Below are 16535 nucleotides of genomic sequence, written 5' to 3' on the forward strand. Positions count from 1 at the left end.
GTCATCTTTTTCCAGCCACAAACTTCCCTGCCTTCCTCTCCAAACATGACTGCTACTGGATCTCTCATGTGGAATGGCATCCTGTTCTCCTCTCCCTCTCTACCAACCCTTATATTTCACCCATGCTTACAACACTTTTGGCTCCTTCTTTTATCTTCCCTGTTGCTCCTCTCTGCAGTTTTATCAGAGGTCATATTCTCTTAAATCTCAGCTTTATGCTTTTCCTCCTTAAGACTACAGCATTCCACAGAAAATACAGAGAAGAGGGCTTGTTCTCTTCAGGCTTCCCAGCAATGCTGGCTGGATGTCTTCCAGTGCTCTTCCAGCCAACACTAGAGACTTTAACTGGTGTAAAAAATGCTTTTGCCTTCAGCAAATGCAAATCCTAGAGCACTCTCCACTCTCCACTCTCCAGTTCCTCCCTGCACTCACTACTCAGCCTCTTCTTCCATCTCTTGCAAGCTCCCTGGGGTTCCACATTAACTGCTATTGCCTCAAAGCAGACAGAGGTGACACTATGAACAGCTTAATGAAAAGGCTACTCAATGCACAGAAATCACCAAAAATAGCAACCAAAATGTCGTGGGGCATAAAAGAATGCAAAATAATACTGGCAGTCTCATGCTGCTGTACAATAAACCACAGGTACCTTCTTACCAAGGGAACTGCACTCTGGTCTGATTATTTATCTCAGAAAAGAATAGAGAAAAAAATATGTAGACAAATTCAGAAACAAACAGCAGAAAGAAAGAGGAGCTTTGAAATGCCTCCATTTAGAGACAAACTGAAGAGTTTGGGACAGTTCAGAAAGAAAATTCATAACAAGCGATGCATTAAAAATATTCATTAGTTCTATATTTAGAAATACCAACAACAATTTTAAAAAAAAAGGTAAATCAGGCATTATCACATTTCTTTACCTATAACACAAGGCAAGCCACAGTGGACTAAATTGAAGGCCTTGATTTAAGCCTAAAGAAAGGAAATATTTCCTCAAAGCTGTGTATAAGTAGCCAACCAAAAGTCATTGCTATTGTTTCCAGTTTGAAGTCATGAATACAACTACGAGAGTTAGAATGCAAATACGAAAAATGAGAACATCTGCATCTATGCCAATTTTAAAAAATCAGATAAAGGATACAAATTTGTATGTTTTCAGGCCTGGATGAAGTCTGAATTAGAGTACTAGGAAACATATTTGCTGATGTTGTTCTCACTATAGTAGTTAATTATTCCATAAGTCCATGCTACAGGCCTTAATTTGCTTTGTTTTCAGTCTATTTACTATTTAGAACAAAGTGTTGGCTGTAGCAGAGACATGGTAAGGGATTGCTGCAGTGATCTCACTGGGGTTTCTGTGTCCCCAGGACAGCTTTCTGACCTGCATGAAAAAGCTGTTCCACTACTGTGTCCAGAACACAAGAAAGAGGATGAAAGAATTTAATTAATTAGGAACAATAAGAGAGCTTTCATTAAAAGTCATGAGGCAAAAGCCGTCCCCAGCCCCAGGAGACAGATTTGACATGCTCTGGAGCAGACTGCTGTGAGTCAGCTGGCAGGAGAAACCCACACACACTGTGCAGCCACATCCTGTGCCTGGGGTGCTGCCTTGTGTCCCGTCGCAGACCAGCAGAACCTGACCTCCATCCCATGCTGCAAATTCAAACCTCCTCTGCCCGCAGCCTGTGGAATGCACGCTCCCTCTTGTCTTTGTGCACAAGAGACCATTCTCAGGTCGCTTTACATATTACTGTTCAGTGCAGCCTTATTAAACACTTGCAGGTTCGGGCCTAAGGCATTTTAAATTTCCTGCACAAAGCACATATTTTACATCAACAAAACCTTCACTTTAGGTTTTGAAATGCTGATGGGGCTAACATACTGATCATTTGCCTGCCAGGTTATTTTCTTACTTACCATATGCTGGCTGTGAAGTTTTTCCAGAAGGGTGTTGTCTGTGCCTTTGGGGAATCGACTCTCTTCATTCACCAAAGCCAGTAGACCTAGTTTCTACAGCCAAACAAGAGACAGGCTTTTACAGTCAGCAAAAGCTTTAACTACACAGCACCAAGCCAAGAAATGGAGATCTGAACAGATCATTGAGCAATAACCCTTGAGTTATACCCAGCAAGGCTCAAACTGAAAGCAGAATTCTGGACAGTTAATGCATTCAGCAAGCAGAACAGAAGTGAAGATTATTTATTAAAAATGCACATTAAAGTTTTACTTAAATGTGAATCCCTGTCTGAAACTATGACACCCTTCCTAAGCTTACTCTCAACAGTAAGCTGAGATCTGCTTTCTTGAGTCAGGTCTATGGGTAGAACAGCTCATACTTTTGCCAGGTCACTATGGGAAGAGGATCTAAGCAACTATCCACTTCTACAACCAGGAAATGCCAGGGAAGATCTCAGCAGAATCAGCAGCCCCCCTACTGTGATCCCTAGAAACTGTCACAGGTAACTGCTTACCTTCTCAATAAGGTCCAGGCACTCTGCATTATCCATCCAGTCAATGGCTTCCCAGTTTATCCCTTCCCTGATAGTCAAGAACAAACAGAACAAAACTGTGAAATGCAAGATCCAATGTCCTGGGGTGTAGGAGAGCAGACGTAACTGAGCATGGCAGCTGTCCCAGGACTCAAGACAATTTGCAGGAATTAGGCTTTGCCATGGCTGAGGAAAAAGAATAGGGGACACAATGCACTGCTAACACAAGGAGATGGAAATAAGAGACAGCCTTTCAACCAGTGATTTAGACTAATGCTTTTCTTATAGCCATTTAGCAAATTTCACACAAATTTTAAGACTGTGCTCCTTCTGGAGTGATGAGTATCAGCCCATGCAGTGGTGATGATGGATAGTTTGCCAGACAGCTTCAAGAGTCAACTGCTGACCCACCAGTCTGGAAAGCAGGCCTGAAGCACATCTGCCAGAAGACTGAACCACACTTCACAGGTTCACCAGGAGAAGAGACAGGAGGGAGTTTTCAGGGAGAGTTTTGAAGAGGATGACACAGATGAGCTTTGGCCTGACATGCAGGGAGCCTACAGTGTGGCCCTGCATCTTTCAGAATAGGAGACGACATAGGTAAAGTAGTGCAATAATGTGCTTTGAAAATCACCCATGACATTCTGTGAATCTGCTGAATGTGGTTTTCCCCCTTACCATCTTCTTATATTCCCATAATACAGGATATTTCTGTTTTCAGAATTCAGAGATGCCTAGAATAACTCTCAAGAATACAAGGAAGACTAGAGGCTACGTGTGAAGCTACTTACTGACATTCTGATACAGACATCTTTCAGGTGGAGACTAACATTTTGAAGATAGCAGAGCCTTTGCCTCTGAATGCTTCAGGCCAGGCTTCATACTTTAAAGTTCAAAAAAAGCATCAAGATGAGATACATGAAGCTGCTTACTAAACCTGAGGAAGCAGAGCTTATACAGTGAAAGATGAGCATTAAGTACATCACCCTAGAATAATCTGATATGTAGTCAATAAAAAAATCCTCTCATTCCTTCCAAAGTTCAGCCACAGAACTTAAAACTTCTATGCAACCATCAGGAAAGAGTCATTTGTCATGATGGTACCATTCTTAATACAAGATTCCTGCAGTGGTGGAACTGGCCTGAGAAGAGAGCGAATAAATAGCCTTGTAATTTTGTAATCTTTAGAATTTAATGAATTGCCTATTCAACTGTCTCCCTTTACAAGGCTGCTCTCATTTTCCCTCACTGACTCTATTCAATCCCTTCATTCACAAACATAAAGGCTTCTGTTTCAGAGCAACAACTGAAGTATTTGTCTAGCAGCCTTCTCTAGAAGCAGAAATACTCTAGAACATCGCAGGTACTTCACAAAATACAATCCAGTATGAAGCCTGCAGAAGAGGAGAAGCTGTGCAGAAGGCCCCAAGCTCAAGAAACAGCCTGATGTAAACCTTGCTGAGGAAAAGAGTCCTTTTCACAGCATAAGAATCTTTAGGACAGAAAGAGCTGTCAGGTAACTCTAATCTTCCATCTTTAGGGAATTTACTTTTTGCACACCAAGATTCCATCTGCATTACACCACCACTGCCATAGGTAAGTCATTACCAAAGTCAGTAATACACCCAGTGACCATGTACTCTAATGGGTTAAAGCCCAGGAACCTTCCATTCAGCTGAGAGGCAGAAGGAAATCTGGAGTTTCTAAATACTACAATGGAGAATGCTTTTTCCTGGAGACAGGTGACTTATGCTGGCAAAGCACATGGGCAGTGCTTAATGAGACACATCCATGGTCAGGGTTGTACCAAGGCCCAGCTGTCTCTCCTGCTTTGGTGGTAGGGACTGAGCAGCACAGGAGGAATGATGTCCTCCCTTCTACTACCCATGAAAGCAGTGGGGCCCCGCTCCCACTGTTTGTCACCTGTTGTACTCCAGCTGCTCCAAGGAGAAGATGTGTTTGTTGAAATATTCCTGGAGCTTCTCATTTGCATAGTTAATGTTAAACTGCTCAAAACGATTCACCTGCAAGAAGAAACAATTATAAAATTTTACATTCTTGTTCCTGTGCTCTAAAAGAATCTATACCAGTAACAGGGAAGGTGCCAGGCCTGAAGTAAAGCCAGAGAACATAGTGGTGTCAGATGGACTTGAGGAGGACAGTATGGAGAGGACCACTAGGAGAACAGCGCATGCAAGGTTAATTCAATAAACCTAAATCATTGTAAAGCATGATAAAGACAGTCATGTTTCTCTTCTTGGAAGAAAGAAATAAATTCCATAACTGTTAGGTCACCAGGCTTTCTCTTCTGTGAAGTATCTGAGCAGTCACTGTATGACTGTTCAACATACATCCCACATCAGCTGTAGTTAGAAGCATTACATGCAGGATTCTCCACACAATGCAAAACAGATGTAAACAAACAACGTACATGTAGGATTTGGATATTTGGTTCACATACAAATCAAAAATTCAATATTAGCTATCACAGCAGATCTACTTAGGGTCTGTGTCACAAACCAGACCTTGAACATCAGCCTATATGAATATGGCTGGCAGAAATGGACAGCTAAATATATTGTTCTGCTTTCAGGGGAAAGTGGCAGTGGAGAGACCCCAGAATGCCCTATACTATCCTTAATAGGATGCAAACCCACCAAAATTTCTTCCTATATGCATCAACATCTCCAAAACCAACCCACTCCACAAAAACCAAAATCCTGACCTGAAAGTTCTCGAAGCCAAAGATATCCAGGATGCCCACAGACTTAAAGTTTTCCTTGCCTTTGATCTTTGTATTAATCTTGTTAATGAGCCACGAAAAACACTGGGAATAGAGTGCCATAGAGAGGGAGTCCCTGGAATCAGCTGCCTGTAAATACAGAGAGAAAAAATGAGTCACAAAGAGAACAGAAGGCATAAGGGCCACACGAATCTCTATGGGACTTCAGGTTCCTCCACTCCTCTTCAGGTGTCTCAGCCTCTGTATGGGCTGTACATGTATGGTGCAGTATTTATTTGTATTACGTTTTCTGATAGCCAGACCACACACAGACAAGCCATGTATAATCTTTGGGTAACTGAACTTCAGAGGGTGAAGGAAGGAGAAACAAAATTGGTGGCATTTTCTGGAACAAGTGCTGGGACAGGGAAGGTGGCAAATACCTCACAACTAAGCCCACAGCAGTAATTTGTATCACCTGAGCCAACATTTGCAGTGGCAGGCAAGGTATCTCGGTTCAGTACTCCTAGTGGAACTGTCAAATGGGTGTCTGCTCAGTTTTCAAAAAACTGGTAGGGCAGGATTTAATAGAATATTCGGTCACCAAGTTACCCTCAAAAATTCCCTTTTCAAAACTTTCCTGCAAACAGCATTATCCTACTGGAATCCAGTTAAGCTGGCCAACAGCCAGGACACATGCCCCAGAAGTTCATGGGTTGACAGACTTTCCTGCAGTTTACCCAATATCCCATGCAGTGATCATAACCAAGTATCACAGGTGAAAAAAATAACTTAAATTACGATCACTAGCAGGCAGTAGATAATTGGGTGTATGTAAGCGTGTAGATGAACATCCAAAATCAAACTTTTGGTATCTCAAGCAAGAGCCTGCTACCTGATAGCTACAAGGAATGGGCTGGTTGCATACTTTGATAACACTTGGACAAACCAAAGTGGCACACCTGAAATCCCCCAATTAATACAGAGACATGAGACAGAACCACAAATTAAGAGTCTGATCATGTGCTGTCATTCTGCACATACACTATTTAGAATGGGAAACCAGAGTTTAGGGTTCTGGAAAGAAGAGAAGGCCAAAAATAAGGGTCCCCAAGAAGAAGACATGGTTGCAGAGGGTAGAAAAAGGGGCCAGGAGAGAAGATGGCGAAGATCATGACTGGAAGAAAGATGCTGGAAGTGGGGAAAGATCCTGGAGATTGAAGACGTGGAGATAAATGTTAGGGCATGCCAAGGACCTCGGCTGGTAGTACCTGAGACTGATAACTGCAACTGCACAATAGAAAGCCTGACAAGTTTTTGCCCAACCCTCCTGGACAAGCTGCAAACTCCCAATTGGGAAAAGAAGTTGTCATCTAGAGAATGTAATGCTGAGGGGTGAGCGAGGCACTACATGAAATAATCAAGTAGGGTGAAAGCTGTAATCTTGTCATTTCATAAATAAACCGCAGTAACTCGATTACAGGTTGTTTCCCCTGTCTCACCTGTGACACCAGCAGGGCAATTCCTTCAGTAGGCCAGACCAGCAATGACAGATCTTCGAAATGCACCCTCACCCCCTTCAGTTTTGCAACCCTAAATAACATGAGCTATTTGCTAACGGCACAGGCCAACTGCCTCTGATCCCTTCCAGCCTCTCACAAACTTCTGAGGCCCAGACTGCCAGATCCTCCTTTTCACCCAGCCACACTGGTTTTCTCCTCCTTTCTCTTCCTAGGTACTATTTCCTCTTCAGCACCTCAAAGTTGACACAGAATAACCTCCCTTTTCCAAGAAGAGAACATTTCAAAGCATGGGCACACACATCTTTTCTGGGTATTTCTTCTCTCCATCAGATGATCTGTCTTATTAGTTGGGACTAAGAATGTCCTCAAGGCCATGCCTCTGTAGTGTGTCTGGTTACACAGTAAGTTGGACACATTTTCCAGGAACAGGACCTCCCCATCCAGCTGTAAGCAAAGCCCCTTTCCCCACAATATGGCTCAAATGAGATCCTCAAAGGCACCTTTCATCCTCCCAGCTTTGCCTGCCTTTAGGCCAGTTCATCCATTCAGCCCACTGAAATGTCAAAGCTCAGATGGGTAATGAGTCCATTACACAATGAGAAATCCCCAGCAACTCTATCCCTACAGCAAATGGGAATAGGTGGGTGCAGCACGTAGTCAGGAAGAGTCTTTACAGGCCGTGTTGAGTGCAACAGGCTCTCCTAGTGAAGACAGCTAAATGGCAGCATCCACTTGCTATCACAACTTTCTCGTGGCCTTGGTACTTCATTGGGCTGCAAGCAGTAACTGTGGGGTCCAACACACACACGTCAGGAATAGCTACACCATCAGGGAAAGCTCTGTTCAGGGAGACTCTTGTAAATCCTACAACTGCATACCATTGCTGTGGACTGCATGAAGTGCCTCTGGTATTATCTGTTATCCAACTTACACACTGCTAGAGAAAGATGTGGCTTATTTAGGACAGACAGCTGGGAAGAAAAAGCGTGGTATTGGATACTGAGGGTATCTACCACAGACTACAAGCTGAAAAATAATTTTCACACAATTTCACTGCGAAGAAAGGTCACAGACTATGCAAAAAAAGAGACAATTTCTTAAAGGCAAAGCTCGGTTTGTGACATATTAGCATGTGTGTTCACAGCAAGAAAAGAAGCAACTACTCTACCATAATGAGCACTGCTGAGTCTTCAGCTTGAATACAGTGCCCAGTTAGGGGCACTCCACTTCTTAAAAGATGTGGGAAAACAGAGACAGAAGACAAAGAGATTTAGAAAATTACTTACAAGGAAGCACTGAAGGAACTGGATTGTTTAGCTTAGAAAAGAGAACACCACATGAAAAACTTCACAGAAGCCAAAGCTTGTAAGGTGGACAGCTGGGATGTCAAAGGTAATCTAAATATGAGGAAAATCTTTTCAACTCCAGACTCCACTGCAGCTAAAGCAGGATACTTAAAGATGCTGTGAAACTCCTTCCATGGGAAATCTGAAGGAAAGTTAGACAGACATCCGTCAGAGAGAGTCTAGTAACTCTGGCTTCTCTGCCAATGTAGGCGTTGGATTGATAACCCTCTGCAGTCTGTGCCAGCACATGATTTCCATTACAGATGTTCATTTTGCTATAACATGATGCATCTTCCATCCTAGTAATATTACTCCTTGTTTTCCAGTGTCTCGCATTTTATTCATGACAGAGGATTTTCTACAGTTATCTGTGCATGGACCTGAAACACCAAGAGTGCCCTCAAGTGATCAGCAACACCACAAGAGTTACTTATCAGTTTACTCAGTCCTCCTTTGTGGTTGTATGGATACGGAAAGAAGCTGCTGCGGGGTAACAGCCTAACATCTGCCAGATGTTTTGTGGGAACTGCGTGCCAGCTTTTACCTTCCAGTAAATGCAGCATAACCTGGGAGTTCTGCAAGGTTAAAGCACGCACACGTGCAATTACCACAAAGCATCTGATGCACCTTCTGCATAACACAAGCATGACCAGTTCCTGCTGAGTGAAGGTGACTTAAAACCAGTATTGTGCATTGGCATTTGCTAGTGAACTCCCCGGTAAAGCCTGAAAAGCAGAGTCAACACTGGGACCTGAGCTACCAATAAGGGCAAAATACCTGAGGAAGCAGGAGGCCCTAGGCTGGAATGGGTGACACAAGAGGAAGATCAGGGCCTGGAAATGCAGAAGTGGCAGAAGCAGAAGCACACACTAGGACACTTACCTGCTCCACAGTGAGAGGGGAGCTGATCTCTTCCCCACGCAGAATCATGGACCTCTGTGTCAGTACTTCAGAAAGCTGAAAGGCATCTAAGCCCAGGAGGTCACTGGCAACATTCAGCACTATTAACAAAGGAAGACACACTTTTTTCTCCTGCATGGATCCCCATCACTCATAGGGATATTTTTGCAGCTCGGTGAGGAAATCCCAGGGACTCCTACATGACAGGTGACTAAACCCCAGCACAAAACACACTCCCCCTTACTGAATTCTCTTTGGCATGCCCAAAGCTGTAAGCTCACAAACCCAGTCTAAGGCTCACATAACCCATTATAGGCCACAGTCAGATACTCAAGTAAGTAAGCCTTTCTGCTGACAGCAGGAAGAGCAAAACTCTGGGTAAAGCTCAGCACCAGCAAAACACTGCATGAGAAGAAATGTTTTTGTAGAAGCACAATACTGCAGTCTGAGCATGGGATTGCTAAACTTGGATGTTAAAGAAGAGAGGCAATTAACTTAAGACTTGAGGCACTTGTAATACGTATTTTTTGCTTCTGTTTAGGCACTCGCTTTGCAGACCAGCTCAGACTGGATAACTGTAACAGAGTGCACACCAGCAACTGCTTCAAATGAAGATGGGGCATAGTCTCTAACAGATCACTTTTATCTCAAACTCCTTCCTGGTCCTATTTCTTCCATCTCTTTCAATGCAAAAGAGAAACTGTGAGGCTGTGGACTCCATCTGAGAATATCCAGAAGCACGAATGGATCCCAGGGCCACAGACCAACTAAATTCCACTGGTACCCCAGAGCCATGCATCCTGTGGCAATGCTTTTGTGGGGTTAAACTACAGGGAACCTGCTGGTGAAGGCAATGCAGACCAGCATAATGGAGGGAGAAAGGACAGTGGAGAGGGCTTTATTGGGGGCCTTATGGGGCTTTGCATGGTCTACCAAGTTGCTACGGGCCTACTTACCTGCTTTTGTTGTAACCTGGGCCCCACCAGCTGTCATGAATTCAACGTTTCCCAAATGAAGTGTGCCAGAAAGAAGTTTGAAGATGTCTCTGATTTCTTCAGTGCTGAAGTCCACCACCTTCATGGCAGTCTATGCAAAACCACACAGCCACTGTTAACTGTATGTACAGCCAAGTACAGTGTAACCACCACACTCAAGTCCAGTGTGTGTAAGATGTAAAACTCAGAATCATAGTCACCATGCATCCAAATTAAACAGGATGGCACAGCACCTCTCTCAGCTATACATTTGTCAATGATATTTACTGTCTCCCATTCTCTCCTACATTTGCTCTATTGCCATCTAAGGCAGGTGGGCATTTGCCCCATCCTCAAGTTGGACTTTGCTGCCACCACTGATGGTCTGTCACAGAAAGAATATGTTTGTGCCTATGTGAGGAAATCCTACCCTGAACACTGGCAGCACAGGTTACAGATGTTTCTGGATGGCTTCCACATTCTCCCTTATTTTCTTCCCTGAATGACAGATTAAATTAAGATACTTAATTTACTCTGATCCACATAACCCCCTTAATTCATTCTATCTTAGTATAGGAGACCTATGCAGCAAGATTTAAAACCAGGCTTTCAGCATTAGCTGCTAGATGGTTGGAAAGAGATTATCAGATAATAAGGAAGTATGGCACATTCCCTCTTAGTGCCTGCATGTGAGCCAGGGTTCTTGGGCATAAATTGACTTTGAGAGGTAGGACCTAGTTTTCATGCAGTCACCCTGTCAGTGGGACACTCTGGGGTTCTAGTTCCCTTCTTTCCTCCAGCATCTCCTCAGCTGAAGAATAAATGCCATATTGCATTGAAACTCCTGCTGCACAGGTGTTTCCTTCCCTTAAATCACACCTAACCAGGACCTACTGAAATCCTAAGCTGACCCTACTCGTCTTGCCTAGCTGGTTTCACCTACATTATTAAAGCCCTCAGGCCAACAAGCATTTATCAAATAAAATATGAATATGCACATTCATCCTGCTAACCCCCTTAACCTCTGATAAAGTACAGGTGTCTATTGAATCTCTGAGGTATTTCAGAATAGGTGATTTTCACAGGTGGTATAACTTTACTGGAATATTTCTGGGGAACAGTACCTTCAGACCAAACTGTTCTTCTAATGGTCAGCGTGAGGTTTCCTGAACCAGGCTATCTAGGAGACTCCCAGGAACCATTACGGGGTGGGTTTCTGCTCTCCCAAATTCTCCATCATTCTAAATTATTATTCATTCTGACTGTTTCCCAAATTCCCCCATTTCTATACACTAAAACCACTTTTTGAGCCTTGTTTTAGCTGAGTTTTGGACTTGTTGAACACCAAATTTTGGCTTAGGGAAAATCAATTCTGCCTGTGAGATCTAGACTATGCAGCATGTTTAGTCCTTGAGATTGTGCCCAGAAGTTCAGGAGGAGTTAGGACTGGACTCACCATGACCTTACTGAACATCTCTACATCATTCAGGTTCTCATCAGTCACACAGCCAGACTGGTTCAAGTAGCGGTAAGTCTCTGGCTCACAGAGGGAGAGGCTCTCTGCAACAGAAGAAGAGGCAGGGGAAAGACAACAATTTATTTAGCAACCAGTCTTTTAGTTCATGGAAGAGGAGGGCGTGCTGTAACAGAGCTTGCAGATGGTATTCAAAATTATTTAGAACAGTCAAATCCCAAGCTGCAGAGTCTCAGAAGAATATCTCGATACTGAATTGACTGAAGAAAAAAAATTAAATTCTAGCTCAAAAAGTGTACAGAAAAATAGTCTTAACAGCATACATATGGTAATGACCTCTAAATTAGATATCATCACTTGAGACAGTTCAGAGAGCCACAGTCAGATTTCTGAAGACATTCAGTGCTGACCAGTAGTCAAACACTGAACATAGTTCACAAAACTAAATGTGAAACCAGAATTAGGTCTCTGTACATGTTATGCAACCACATCTTAAACACTATCTGCAGATTTGATCCCCCATTTTGTAAAGAATGTAGGAGAACTAAAAGATCAATGGAGAAAGGAGGTAAGGATGATCAAGAGCCAAAACCACAGTACAGATGGGGAAGTGAAGCAGCCTGGGACACCAGCTCGGAGAGGTAGATGGAAAGGAATAGCAGAGATCTGCTGAAGATTCTGTTTTGTATGTTTTCCCTAAGCAATTGCTAATAACCATGGTCCCCACTATTTTCCTTTGCTTTAGAGTGATCTCTGAATTGACCTATGTAGCCATTCCTGCACATACCCACTAAAACTGAAACCCTACTCCTTTCTACTCTGTCAGGCCCAAATCTTCCATCTGATTATCCTAACAGACAACAAAAGCATAAAGAAATTCCCCAGGCCCTCCAAACCAGAGTACAACTGTAACATGTTCCTGCCTGCCTATCTGACCTCTCCAGAAACATCACCAGTGCTCAGCAGTGCCTGGGACAGATACACACAAATGTTGTTAGAGGGGTGCTGCACTACAAAGAGGATTCGTCCACAGGCTGCAGCTGCCACTTTCTCTGTGTGCCCTTTTCAAGACCCACCTCTCCCCTCCCCAAGCCCAGAGCTATAAACCCTTTGTTCGGACACAAGACATGTTTTGGCTCTAGTCCTTCCACTACATCGCTGGTCTTTGTAATTCTTCTCTCTACTATTACCTATACTGTAGGTTTGTTCTAAAAATATATCTATCAGTCCAACCTTTGAACTCCTTGAACAGCTCCCACCAGCAACTGAATCAAGACTCTTTACCTTTCCTCTGCCTCTAGCCAGTTTCATCACCTCATCACTTTGCACAGACTTTTTCCTTCAGCACAGAATTCCTGAAGTGTCTTTTCTCATACAGCATTTCTGTCATCCTCAGCCTCTTCCTCTCAACTCTCCATTCTGTTTCCCACGAAATCACCATATGGCCTTCAAGAAGAAGCTACTTATCAAGTACCTGAAATATCCATGCTCTAACTGACTTACACCTGCTTCACATGTTGGACTGGAAACAGGACAAGAGACATATCCCAGAAAATGAAATTACCTTTCTGCTCCCCGCTTACACCAGCTAGCAGGGCATAAAAGATGTGGTAATTCCGCTCCCCGGGGTTCTGATGTACCACCCTGTTCTGAAACAAAGAATACAAGAGTAGCCAGTAGAAAGAGATCAGACTTGAGGTTGCAAAGGCAAAGAGAGGACCAGGATACAGGCAAATCTCCAGCCAATGCACAAGAGTGGCTTCTTGCCGTTAAATGATGGTTTTGTCTAAATAAATTCTACATCAAGATCTTTGTGGCTGTGCAACTGAGCATACACATGGACAAACTGAACCTTGTCAGTTCTGGGCCTCCTCCTCAGTGAATTCCTGACTCCAAAGTAAACTACATCCAAGCAGAGATGCCTGCATTTGGAGTTGCACCCCATATTCTTCTCTGTGGAGCTGAGTTTCCAGGTACTTCTCTCTCCCTTTCTCCTTGGTAAACAGTTTTTTCTTGGAGTCTCTCTGTAATGCACAGTTAATCAAAGATGGGAGAACAGGCTGTGGTAGATACAGAACAAACATTGCTCCTCTGCCTCTTCCTCAGTTGGGACAGTTGCAGTAGTAACACCTAAGGAGCTGATGTCTACACACTGTGATGGAGACAGCCTCATCCAGGAGGTGATCTGGCACTGCCACACCTCCTGTGAGAAGAGGGCTCACCCAGCACTCAGTAGACGTGATACCTACCTTTTCCAGTAAATCTGAACAGCATGTTAAGGAAAAAAACATCCAAGTGACAGAAGCACAGATTGCTTGATGATAGGCAAAAAATCTAGACACATTGGGATGAACCCTGCAACAAGCAACAAATCATGAAATAACTGACACTTTGAAAAGTAGGTAAAGTGTGGTTCTAAACATCATCTCAGATCATCCTCTCTATTCACTGTCCAAAGAGGTATGATGTGCCAAAGAGATATTTAAAAGGGCAGGGCCAGATAGAGCATAGGTAACCTAACAAAGGATGAGCCACGTTAGGGACACCTAGAAAGATTAGAAGCCACTCTAATCTGAAAGTCTGCATCGCACACAGCAAGTCTTGCATCAGTTCTCATTGCTCCTGCAAGAGACCACTATCTTAAATCTACTGACAGCACAAAGAGCAGAGGCTAAACAATCCAAGCCTGTCATTTACAACAGCAGTAAATTCATCTGGGGGCTACTCCAGTGGCAATTGGTGTGGTTTGCACTCAGCAGCAGCTTTGAACATCAACATCGAGAAACGCAGCCAGGGCAGCTTTACCTGCCTCATGGAGACAAAAGATATGTCAAAGCCTTTGGGAGAGGGGTATCTGGGCATACAGGGAAGAAAGTCATCATGGCACAACACAGTTTGACTATTTCCAGTCTTCACTGTCCTTGTTGTCACTGGAAGAGGCTCCCCACAGAAGTGGTCATGTCATCAAGCCTGTCAGAGTGCAAGGAGCATCTGGACAATGTTCGTAAGTCATATGATTTCATTTTAGGTAGTCTTGAGAGGAGCAGGGAGTTGGACTTAATGATCCTTATGGGTACTTCCCAATTTGAGATATTCTGGGATTCTATGACTAGGGTTCCAAGGTCCCCTGAAGAAGGTAGCCCAAAACAGGGACTCATAATTCTCTTCTGCACCCAAATATTGTGCAGAATATATTGATTCTTAGTTTGGTCTCACTTCTCTCAATCACGTATTCATTGGCAGAGCTAAGATAAGGTAACAATTTTATGTGGAGCAAACAGGATGCAATCAACCTGGGGGATCTTCCAAGGTAGCAAATTCCAGGATTTTAAGTATCAAGTGTTGAGATTAACAAAGTGAAAAGTCGAACTATGTCCCTACCTAACACAGTACTGAGAGAAAAGGTTTCCAGAGTTAGGTGCTGCAGAACCATAAAACAAACACTTCTTCCCTCTTTGAGTTGCAAATTTGCCCACAGCTGTAAATTGACTTTGAAAAACTGTGATGAGGGATTTCCTGACCCACACTGAGCTCTTCCTCATCTTCGCTCACTCCATCCATTTCTGATCCACTGAAGAAAAGGATACAATCAGTTACTCGGCCTCCCTGGATGTTTCCATGCTGAGAGAAGTGCAGCTGGATGAACTTGCCAAAACGGCTGGAGTTGTTGTTATAAACTGTCTTGGCATTTCCAAAGGCCTCCAGAATGGGGCTGTAGAAACAAGGCAATGAAGATACAATTAGTGATGGGATACCATTAAAACAAAACATGTGCCCAGTCTTTTGACATTTGCACAGCGTGTTCTGCCATGAGAGATTTATTTGCTACAGCACCAGCCTGGACAAGCAGGAAGAGCTCAAGGGAAAGGAAGGGTGGCAAGAGCAATTTAACATGCTGCTAGATAAATTTTAAACCTTTGGGATTGCAGTTAATTAAATCAGTCCCCAGTCTGTATGGGCAGCTGGTGCTCACACTGTCAGGGGCATTCCCCACCCGTGTGGCTTCAGGAAATGAAAGGTGGCAAGACCCAGCCAGGCTGTGTCCTCAACACAGTACATCCCATGAATGCAACAGTATTTTTCAAGGATTTTCAGAAGCATTAGACATACAGGGCAAACACTCTGTAGCTTTAAGCCACATACTTCTATATTCATTTTACTTTTTTTTCTTCTGCCTTTGGAGGAGAAGACCAGTACATACCATCTCTTAAAATTACAGGCAAACATCTTCAATCTAACAAACTGTAATAAAGCAATTTGTTTGGTACTTGAATTTCATACTGGAACACACAAGCCCTTGTTACCTAAATCTTGCTTAGGCTGATATAAGCCACACAGTTTCTAAGTAGAGGGACTATACACATGCTATAGATTTGAAAATTACATTCTAAGAGAGCAACATCATCCATTTCAGGAAAAAAAAAAAGTTGCAAAAAAATCTATCATCAAAACATCAGACAGACTATAAATGGAAGAATTTTGTCTGCTGGTCACCTTTCCGTCATCAGGGTAAAAAAAGTTAAAATGCTTGGTACTTGCTTCACAGAACAGTTCAAGAGAAAAGCCTAAACCGCTCAAACTGACACGCTGAATCCAGGATTAAAATATTCATTTCTGCAATTAAGCCAATTCTAAAATAATCTGAAGGGTTGACAAGCAAGGAATCACAGAGATGCTACAAGAACAGCCTGTATGTTGTCATGTCTAATTTTACAACATACATAGTTTTAAACAAAAATTATTGCTGTTATTACCCTGAGAAATATTGGCTTTTAAACATCTCCAAAGATCTATTGTGCAGTCCCACTGGAGACTGGGGCAGATATAGGATTATTCACAAGTTAGTAAGTACAGCATAAAAAATAACCACAACTACAGACACCCCTAGAGCTTGCAGAAAGCTTCAGGCCTTGCAAGGGAGAGCTGTGGTTAAGGAAACACTCAACAACCTTCAGGAAAATCCAGGCAGTACGTTCCTAACATCTGTTGAAACAATCGCTTTCAAGTAACAAGGACAGAAATGAAAATTCCTCTGTTATAACACACTACAACCATAGAAGTGACAATTAGAGAAATCTGGGTGTACAGATCAGGAAAGTTCCTTGCC

General features: G+C 43.1%; 1 protein-coding gene across 1 annotated transcript in view; it reads right to left on the reverse strand.

The window, feature by feature from the left end:
- Positions 1–16535, reverse strand: part of LOC309575262 (unconventional myosin-X-like) — a gene marked incomplete at its 5' end in the record, with an annotated part of 87961 nt that overhangs the window by 44620 nt on the left and 26806 nt on the right. The window contains 10 exons of the mRNA XM_082285593.1: positions 1918–2010; positions 2472–2538; positions 4413–4513; positions 5215–5361; positions 8963–9081; positions 9937–10066; positions 11411–11514; positions 12993–13077; positions 13678–13691; positions 15016–15140. Coding sequence (XP_082141719.1) covers positions 1918–2010; positions 2472–2538; positions 4413–4513; positions 5215–5361; positions 8963–9081; positions 9937–10066; positions 11411–11514; positions 12993–13077; positions 13678–13691; positions 15016–15140 — 985 coding nt within the window. The remainder of the gene's footprint in view (positions 1–1917; positions 2011–2471; positions 2539–4412; positions 4514–5214; positions 5362–8962; positions 9082–9936; positions 10067–11410; positions 11515–12992; positions 13078–13677; positions 13692–15015; positions 15141–16535) is intronic.

Source organism: Coloeus monedula (genome assembly GCF_965178545.1).
Source record: "Coloeus monedula genome assembly, chromosome: 7".
NCBI classification, from domain to species: Eukaryota; Metazoa; Chordata; class Aves; order Passeriformes; family Corvidae; genus Coloeus; species Coloeus monedula.